Here is a 9,829-nt window from a genome sequence, read left to right as displayed (position 1 = left end):
GGTTTTGTTTTGGGGGGGGGGTAGTTGGGGGAAATTGACGACATGGAAAGGGATTTTGTTGGGGAGAGAGGGGAAGGTGGAATATGGAGTGATGTGGTGTGGTGTGGTGTTTTGTGCGTTAGGTTGATTAGGTTGTGGTGTGTTAGATGTTTATTGTATGAAGGATGTAATTACACTAGAGGACAATTCGTGTAGTAAACAAATTTGATTTGGATTGATTTGGTATTGGTAAATGTAAATGGAAGCAATTGTGATTTCCAATTTGACTCAATAGACTCGAAATTTATACTAATCCGAGCGTAACGAGATCAAAATAGGAGATAATCACCTGGAAAGATTCACATGCAGAACCATTTCACATTTCAGAATAAATTGAAGCACGGGTATATAATGCCCCCTAAAATCTACACCATAATACCATCCAGCTCGCCATCCAAACGCTCATCCACAAAACCCAACCCATCCATCTCCCTCAACGTATACTCCACCAAAAAACTCTCATCCACCAACTCCTCCATGCGCTTATAATGTCTCTCGGTATAAACCCTCAACGCATCCAGCACCTCCTTCAAACTCTCCTTTCCACCTCGAACCTTAAGATTCGACAGACGCGACGCTGGATAACTCTTCACGACCGTCCACAGAATCCGCTGCGCCACGGACGCGGTACGCGCGTTGGTATTCCAATCCCGCAAACGCAGGAGCAGCGTGAAGAGCTGGCTGTCTGAAAGGGAGGAGAGGACTTCATCTACGGCTTTCAAGCCAGAGAGAGATCCCTCTTCGGGGGTTTTCGTGGTGACGGTGGTGAATAGCGAGAGGAGACGCGCAGGGTGGTTGAGTTGCAATGCGAGCGTGATGGCGGAGCGGTATGAGCCGTTGTGGATGTAATTCTGGAGTTGCTGTTCCTGTTCGACGAATTCGGTCGCTGCGGCTGTAGTGGCGGCGGCTGTTTCCGAGGTGGTGTCTTTCCAGAATGTGATGGTGGAGTCGCCGCTGCCTGAGACGATTGTGTTGGTGACTGGGTGGACGGTGAGAGCCCAGACTCGGTCTTCGTGGTTGTCCAGTGTGGCGGCTGCTTCGCCGGTGTTTGCGTCCCAGATTTTGACGAGGCCGTCACCTCCTGCGCTTGCGACGTGGACGTGTCTTCGACCGCGCTCTTCTTGGTTTGGGACTTTGAGCCATGCGACTTTGAGGACGCTGTGTGTGTGGCCTTCGAATGTGCGGAGACAGCTGTAATCTGAAAGGCTCCAGATTTTGATTGTTTTGTCTCCGCTACCCGTCAGAATGAGACCTCGACCTGCAGCTGGCCCACTGTCACCAACGATATTCGGTGTTCCTTTTGGCGCGAATTTGACAGACCATACACCACGACGATGTCCACGAAGAACTCCTTGTACCTCTCCTTCCTCGATTGACCAGATCTTGACGGTCTTGTCTTGAGAAGCTGATGCAAAGAGTTGAGTTGAGTGGTCAATATCAATTGCATTGATATCCTTGTCGTGCGCTTTCCGAGTGTAGATGGCCCGCGGCGCCCGTCGAGCGCTTTCGCTGGAAGAAATATCCCATCTTTTGATCGTACGATCTTGCGACCCGGTAAGAAGAAATGAGGGCGGATGCTCAAGCGGTGACTTGTATGCAGCAGAGGATTCTGGGGGTATAGAGTGTGGTAATCCAATTGCTCCTAATGATTCAGCATGACCAGTAAAGGTGGTAAAACATGAGAAAGATGAATTGGAAGGATCAATTCTCCATAAACGAGCAGTATTATCTTTGGCCCCTGTAGCAATCCAATGCCCAGACCAATCGATGTCAAGACAGATTACGATATCCTCATGACCCTTCAATTGAGCTACATCTGCTCCAAAGTATGTCGCATCGTCGGTCGCTCCGGATTGTGCTAATGATACAATTCGTATTTCTTCCGAGTTTGTAGCCAGCGCTAAAAGTGATCGATCGGGTAAAAGATATCCCAGATCAATGATCTCGTCATGGGTACCTGAGATCTTCCGAATCTCGTTCAAGGGAGATGTTGTATCTGATGCCGAAAGTTCACGTAGTGGCTCGGTCGAATGAACAGTCATCGTATGATCTGATTGCACAGATATGATGAATGGCAAACCGGGAACATGAATACCACTAACGATTGAATCTGCCTCTGACTTTGCGCCTTGCGCTTTTGTGACCTCCCGACCATTATCCGACTGCCATATGCGAATATTGCCATTAATACCTCCAGTGTAGACCAATCGTCCAGATTCCACGAAACCAGCAGCTTCCACTTCCTCAAGAACAGGAACCACTCTCCGAACTTTCCACGTCCTTGCATCCCACCACATTATCGTCTTGTCTCTACTCGCTGTTAAAAGAGCGTTGTCCTCAGGCGAGTAGTCCAATGCGCGAACATCCGAGACATGCGAGTCTAACACAGAAGCGCATGTGCTTTTGAACAGATCCCATACTCTGACTTTCCCATCCTGCGCTCCTGACGCCAGACGAAAGCCTTTCGTAGCCTCGTTTTGTGATTCCGACTCCTCGCCTTGACTCTTCCGACGATCCTTTTTGCGATTTCGAGATGATATTTCAGATTCTTCGTCCCGGTTGTTCGCCACCAATTCAAAGAAGTGTAGAGCAGATACCAGGATATTTGGACCTCGGAATGTATGCGTAACATAACCACCAGATATATCCCAAACTTTCACTACACCATCTGCTCCACCTGTCGCAAGTAATGTACTGGTCTGATCCACAGCGAGAACCACCACGGGCGTTGTATGAGGTTTCAGGGTTCGTAGAAGAGTGTAGCTGAGATCGAGATTGGCATTCGGCGACGCACTTAGCGCATATATTCGCATTGAAAGGGATCTTGAGCATATGATGAGGTGGGAGGCGGATGGGGTTACTATTGGTTTTGTCAGAGAAACGGAGATGACATAGATATGAGAACAAGAATTGCGCACATGTTAGAGTCGATATAAGTTCTCCATCCTATTCGTTACTTGATTAGCAGTTTCTCAAAGAATGTCGGCGTGCTGAATTCAACTACTCACCCCCTCAATTCTGGCAAGCTGCCTTCCCGTATTCAAATCCGTAAGTAACGCATCCTCTCCTAAGGTCGTCGCAAGTATGCGACCGCTATTATCGAGAGCGACACTGCCACCGGTATATATTGGTTGAATAGTTCGCTCTGGTTCAAAAGTTGTCTGGTATGGGGATTTGTTGGCCATTGCGCCGGGTACAGTTGGAGGATCAACTTTTTACTGCAATCAACAAAATACTACAGCATTCATGGGAGTATGGGGACTTTCGACATAGACGTAATATATGAAATGAGCGTAATAATGCTGCCAGGATTCTTGCGCTTTCCTTGCCCTCAGAAAGAAAATATTTCGAAGAACCCCACGACCAGCTTTATCGGGTTTAGACTGAAGAGTTCTGCCAGATAAGAAACCTCACCGCCCTGAACATTTCCAGCAATCACGCGTTCAAACGCAACTCCAGTAATAACATGCTGCATTCATTGACTTCAACCTGGCACGACTTATGAGGGACTGCAACACTGTGACTTTCAATTTGCTTTCCCGGCTCATCAGTACTGCCTCAACAACATTCGCTCCGTAGCTGCAGCTTCTAATATCCGGAATAGCTTTGTTGTTTCCTCTGGAGTTTTGTTTGGGACTAGATGCACCGTCACCAGGCAAAGAATAGTTGAACGACTAACGTTTATTACAATTACAAAAACCAAATCGCGTCAAACATACCGTCAGCTCGAGCAACATGGTCCGCTTAGATTCTCTGACAGCTTTGGCACTGGTAAGCTCATGTCCATTATCCCTTTCAAGCACGTGCAGTCTACCCTTTTTACTCTTATTAACAACTTACAGGGCAGAGGACCTTACGAGGATGAAGTCATCCGCAGTGATGATAATCCTTCATCTTCGTCGACTGGTCAGCAGTACAACGAACATGGCCATCCGCGCAACCCAGAAACCAAACGTCGGGAACGAGAACACGTGAGAGCTGCCAATGAAGTGATGCAAGTCACTGGTGTTGTTGAAGATTCCTTGGCCGCAAAGGTCAAGGCGGCTGAGTACCAAGCAGAGAAGAATGAGGAAACATTAAGTGGCATCCGTGCGATGGAGTATGGGCGAGCTGTGTTGGTCGGTGGGATATGGGGTGTCCTTGGACTTCGACGACGAATTTTGGTAAGCATGTGTTCGGATTTCTGTTTTCCTGTGTTAATTAGATGCCCAGATTTATCGATCTTATGCAGACACCGGACTTTTGGAGATTATCAGGCGTGAGAGCCGAGAAACAAGTGCTTTGCAGGTTATTACTTCAGGACTACCTGCTGTTCTTGCATATCACCTAGCTGATTGGATCCATTTCTTTGGAGAAAATGTCACAGAAGCTATATGGGATGAAGAGGATGAGAATGGGAACGCGATTGTTTTGCCGCCTGCTCAATTACGATGGAAGTATTCGATTCAGCATATGTAAGTTGTTCAAATCTTCACTGATTGCTCAATGTCACTTACAACCAACAGCTTGAACGTTGGGTTCGGATTTATCACCTTGCATTTCCGTCTCTTCGCCATTCTTCAACAGTTACACCTCATCCCCGGATCCCAGCTCATGCCTACTGCACGATCGTTCATTCCGTTCTCCGCGCACTCTCCCATCCAAGCGCCTCCATTTCCTTTACCAATCGGGGCCAGTTCGCTTGCATCGTGGTCGTTGGTAGCAGCGAAATCACTCATCCCACTGCTTGTTATTTCAGGTAATGGATGGATAAAACATATCGTAGCAAGGAATCTGTATCAGCCAATTTATCTAAATCTACCCCGGCCAATCGGAGAGAGTATCTTTGCAGGAATGTCAATATCTCCTTCGGCAGAGTTCGACACACCAGATCGCCACCAGCAGGATCGAAATAATGTTCAAGACGAGCCGACTCTTCGTGCGTTAGAAGGCCTTCCTGTGCTTGAGCGAATGGAAACCACTAGGCCGACCGAGCGAGAAAATGAATCTGGACCTGAAGATGAGAGAGAGCCAGCTGCAACATTAATCAGCCTTGAAGTCGATGCAACTGAGCTTGACTCTACCCCAGGACCGCAAGGCAGTTGGTCAGCGGAATTACGTGCAGCAAACGAACCTAAACAATCCAACGAGACTCGGTACCGAGTTACCGGACTGACTCTGCTTCCCGCCATCATGGCAACTGAGGGTATTAGGGAGGTTGTGGCAGGGCTTATTGTCATGCCAGTAGAAGCTCTTGTTATGAGGGTGATCGGTCGCGCATATCGACACAGCGCAGGGGCTCCTACGGCGGACATGTACACATTAACTTCAACCATAAGGGATCTAGGACTTCGCGGTACCGGGAACATTGTATCCGCCCTCGTACTGCAGCTAGGAATTACAGGCTTGGTATGGGCTGGTTTTACAATTGTTTCTCAACGACTGCTATCCAAAAAGAAGACGGACAGCCCAAGAAACACAATGGTTGTCAGGTGATGCTTTCACGTATGGTCGGAACACATTCGCAACTCAATCACCAGCTCTAGGGGACAGACACACATAACAACATCATTCTCGAGGAAGACTGAAGTGTGAGGCTCTTGTTCTTTCTGGAAGGGACCAAAAGCAAATAGCCCTTGCGCGGAGCGACCCTTCCGATTATCCACTCAGGTTCCAGAACAAGCGAAGAAGTGCCGCGCAACGCATCCACTGACTCGGGTAGAACACACCAAGAAAACTCTTTTATGGAGATTTTGTGGAAAGCTTGTTTGGATCCAAGCACTCGAGTGGCTGCACTTGGCTGGCTTGGGCGGAAGCTTATTAGGGATTTGCATCGTGGGATCCATCAACCCTGGATTCAACCTTCAACAGCGAATTACAAGTCGCGATTCGTTTGAGTATATTCCCATTTCGGCCAATTTGTGGCACTTTTAAACACGCCATGGTCCTTCTACGGCAGTTCTAATGCTACTAAGTGGAACTTGATGGGAATATTCTCAAAACATATAGGGTTGGGCAAAGGCCGACAATCGCCTTTGTACTGAAAGATCTAAATGACATCACATTTGGTGTTCTCGTTGCACACGAGTGTTGCGATATCAATTTCTCCAACCTCCACTTCCCCTAATTTACCTGCGTTTGATGGAGATCGAACTAGAAAAGGGGCCCCAAGGGCAGCCGACCGCTGGAGTTTTCCACATGCATGGTGCCATGGGCAACGGATACCGCTGTCAAACTGACCAACCGAAGACTCTGTTTGGATCCATAGGTCGTTCTTGATGTTCTCGAATCTACATGGACGGCTAGCTAGCGAACGTTTCCATCCGCAAATCTAGTATTCGTACAGTCGAGGATTGGATTAAGCTCCAAGTGTCTCCACCTCAAAGACAATACATAGTTCGCTGATCCCTCGTCCGTTTTGCATTTCCTTTCTCCTCTCTCATCTTCTCCCTCCTCCCAATTGACAAGTGGTGCTTCGTCGCAATGGCATCTCCCACCAACCCCACCGTAGCTCCAATGAGCAATTCCCTATCTGGAAGTGACATTGATGTGTCAAAGGACGAAAAAATCATTGGTCAAGTCGATGTTCCGTCACGACCAAAACCTACGCGCCAGGTATCTGAATGGGAGGCTCTTCAGATTGCGGCCGCGGGGGATATCGATACCATCAACCGTGAAATGGATGAAGTCGAGGCAGAGCTGCAGGCAAAGAACATTCGGTCGACATGGCTTAAGCCACAATTACGTTTGAAGGATCCCAGGTATTTTACTTGGCTGCTTGTTGGTGAGTGCACCAAGACGAACGTGCAAAGTAGTGAAATGTGTTAAGTCCGTTTAGGTTTTGCCTCCATGGGTGGTTTGTTGAGTGGAATCGATCAGAGTCTTATCTCGGGTGCCAATCTCTTTATGCCAGCTTGTAAGTTTTATCTCATTGCCTTTTTGATTTGTAATCTGATCATCTCTAGCTCTCGGTCTCAACACGAAACAAGTCAGTCTTGTTAGCTCCGGTGTGCCATTAGGAGCTGTAGGTGGTGCATTGATTCTGGGTCCCCTTAACGAGGCCGTTGGACGACGTATGGCAATTATCGTATCTCTCGTCATGTATACCATTGGTGCAGGTCTTTGCGCTGGGGCAGTTGATTTTGGGATGATGGTTACTGGTCGTATCATTCTCGGAATGGGAGTTGGATTAGAGGGTGGAACCGTTCCCGTCTGTGAGTATAAGCTGGTCACTCCGGTGAGGCTATCATGACTGACAACTTGTAGACGTCGCGGAATCCGTTGCCCCAAAATACCGTGGAAATCTTGTTTCATTGTATCAATTCATGATAGCTCTAGGCGAAGTCCTCGGTTATGTGGTCGCTGCCATATTCGTCAACGTACCGTCTGGAAGCTGGAGATATATGCTAGGATCATCTCTCATTTTCTCGACTGTGATGTTCGTGGGTATCATGTTCATGCCGGAATCTCCTCGCTTCCTTATGCACAAAGGAAAGACCACCGAAGCTTGGCATGTTTGGAAACAGATTAGAGGTATGAATGTTCTTCTTTAACTCAGGAACAGTGCACTAATACCATGAAGGTCAAGATATTGCCGCTCGCACTGAATTCTTCGTCATGAAGTACTCTGTCGCTGAGGAGTTTGCCGCTATGGAGAATCGGGTCAATAAGAGATTTCCATGGATGGATTTCTTTACAGTTCCACGCGCTAGACGGGCTATCATCTACGCCAACGTTATGGTGTTTCTGGGGCAGTTTACTGGAATTAACGCGATTCAGTATTACATGGCGACACTTATGCAACAAGTGGGGTTTGACGATAAAGACGTAAGCTTTCTTCACATACTGCTTTGTTCGCTTGCTGCTTTTATTCTTGCTAACATTCTATAGGCCGTATTCATGTCTCTCGTTGGTGGAGGGGCGCTCCTATTAGGTACCCTCCCAGCCATTTTCTACATGGAGAAGTTTGGCAGGCGATGTAAGTAAAATAATCTCCTTCGATTCGCATCGCTTTCCATCTTGCTAATCAACTTTCAAAGTTTGGGCGTGTGCTATGCTTCCTGGGTTCTTCATCGGTCTCGTCATCATTGGCTGCTCCTATCTCATTCCCTTATCTAACAAAGCTGGGTCTCAAGGAACCTACATTACTGGTCTTATCATCTATGAGGGCTTCTTTGGCTCCTACGCCTGTCTCACCTGGGTCATCCCCGCAGAAGTCTACCCTACCTACCTTCGCAGTTACGGCATGGAAACAAGTGATGTGACGCTTTTCCTCTGCTCTTTCCTCGTCACTTACTTCTTCGCCGAGATGCAATCTGCAATGTCAAAGATCGGCTTGTCACTAGGCTTCTACGGTGGCATCGCGGTCGTGGGATGGTTTTACCAGATCCTTTTCATGCCAGAGACAAAGAACAAGACTCTTGAGGAGATTGATATCATCTTCAGTCAGCCTACTAGTCAGCTTATGCGGGAGAACTTACGCAGTGCTATGGTAACTGCTGGCGACTTCTTTGCTTTCCGATGGGGCAAAGTATTTTCTCCTGTCTCGGAGTCGGATATTTTCAGGAAAGAGAATGGACACAAGACTGCTCAAGACGCGAACGCCAAACACGAGGAATTACTGCATTGAAGGAAGCTTGACGGAAATGTAAGATCATGGGGATGAGTAGCTAGAATGCGTTTGTCGAGTTATCTTCTTCTTTTCTATACCCTGCATTAGATATCTACATGTAATACGTTACAGCATCATTGTTCAGAAAGGAATTATTCGGAAAACTTTTGCCATCTTGGTCTATCGATACTTCTAGTTCTTCTAATACGGCAGGTGCTTGAAAATGAGATTGCCTTGTGTCAACGAAACAGCCATTTAAACCGTCTCGGCTCAGGTCAATAACTTAGCACAGGAGTGAGAGAGCGTCGATTCCAGATAGATCCGGTAAGACGACAGAATGTCTGTCTATCTTGAAATGCCAAGCGCTAAGTCAGCCTAGTCTCAGTCAGCTTCATTTTGCGAGGTCTAAACCCAGTCGAAATGCTCCTCTAATCCAAATATGGCCTATTTTTCCTTTTCTCTCTTCCATTTCAAGTATCAGCCGACAGGAAACTCTGCGAATGTATCCTGAGTTGGCCGATCAACTATCAACATCCCGTTTTGGCGAAGGACATATTGGACAGCTGCATACTGTGACGGACTAGCGTAGACAGTTCCACATCTACGTGTTGATCAAGGAAAGTTCGACAGATAATCCATCGTTCCTTTTTTCACTACGGACTTGTCGTGCTGGAAGTTATATTCCGAAAGTCATTCTGGATTTCGTTAGAGCAGTTCAATCAGAGCCAAGACCTGTAAGTGTCGTTCGCCTCTGCCGATCCTAGGGTCTGATGTTTACGACGCTGAGACTAATTGCTAGTCCACTCTTGTGAGTGTTTAGTAGTGAAGTTTGAATACTGAACTCGGAGAAAAGACTTCCCTATGCGATTTCTCTAATAGCACATTTGGCTTTTCTATCTTTCCTATGTCTGGTAATCTTAGTCGTATTCAATTATTTTCTGATATATGATCAATAACTAGCTTCACTTACGACCATTATCTTTTCATTCGCGGTCTCGGTATATCTATCCACCTCGTCCTATCACCCCGCCATGTCAAAATCCCCCGCATCAAAGATGGGGGGTAAGAAAGGCACAGCACAGTGCCACTGGAGAATTAATTGTCTGCATTCCATAACTATGGGATTCAATCCTCCAGATGATTTGAGGCTTTAGGTGAGATTTGTTTAGCGACCTGCCTAAATAGGGAGGTGCCGACGGT

General features: G+C 47.2%; 3 protein-coding genes across 3 annotated transcripts; 2 read left to right on the top strand and 1 right to left on the bottom strand.

Annotated features, from left to right (window-relative positions):
• Window positions 1-404: 404 nt before the first annotated feature.
• GLAREA_05832 (WD40 repeat-like protein) lies at window positions 405-3,224 on the bottom strand (the record flags this gene model as incomplete). The annotated part of the gene is made up of 3 exons (XM_008081246.1): window positions 405-2,899; window positions 2,958-2,985; window positions 3,048-3,224. The coding sequence occupies 3 exons, from the start codon at window positions 3,222-3,224 to the stop codon at window positions 405-407; spliced, it is 2,700 nt and encodes an 899-aa protein (XP_008079437.1).
• A 550-nt stretch (window positions 3,225-3,774) lies between these two features.
• GLAREA_05831 (uncharacterized protein) lies at window positions 3,775-5,514 on the top strand (the record flags this gene model as incomplete). The annotated part of the gene is made up of 4 exons (XM_008081245.1): window positions 3,775-3,810; window positions 3,882-4,202; window positions 4,252-4,493; window positions 4,545-5,514. The coding sequence occupies 4 exons, from the start codon at window positions 3,775-3,777 to the stop codon at window positions 5,512-5,514; spliced, it is 1,569 nt and encodes a 522-aa protein (XP_008079436.1).
• Window positions 5,515-6,501: 987 nt separating this feature from the next.
• Window positions 6,502-8,647, top strand: GLAREA_05830 (MFS general substrate transporter; the record flags this gene model as incomplete). The annotated part of the gene is made up of 7 exons (XM_008081244.1): window positions 6,502-6,802; window positions 6,857-6,934; window positions 6,984-7,232; window positions 7,285-7,551; window positions 7,601-7,845; window positions 7,909-7,996; window positions 8,058-8,647. The coding sequence occupies 7 exons, from the start codon at window positions 6,502-6,504 to the stop codon at window positions 8,645-8,647; spliced, it is 1,818 nt and encodes a 605-aa protein (XP_008079435.1).
• Between the last annotated feature and the right edge of the window lie 1,182 nt (window positions 8,648-9,829).

This window comes from Glarea lozoyensis, assembly GCF_000409485.1.
Source record: "Glarea lozoyensis ATCC 20868 chromosome Unknown GLAREA15, whole genome shotgun sequence".
Lineage (NCBI taxonomy): Eukaryota > Fungi > Ascomycota > Leotiomycetes > Helotiales > Helotiaceae > Glarea > Glarea lozoyensis.
Note: the sequence above shows the minus strand (reverse complement) of the source record. Positions and strands in the feature narration are given on the sequence as shown.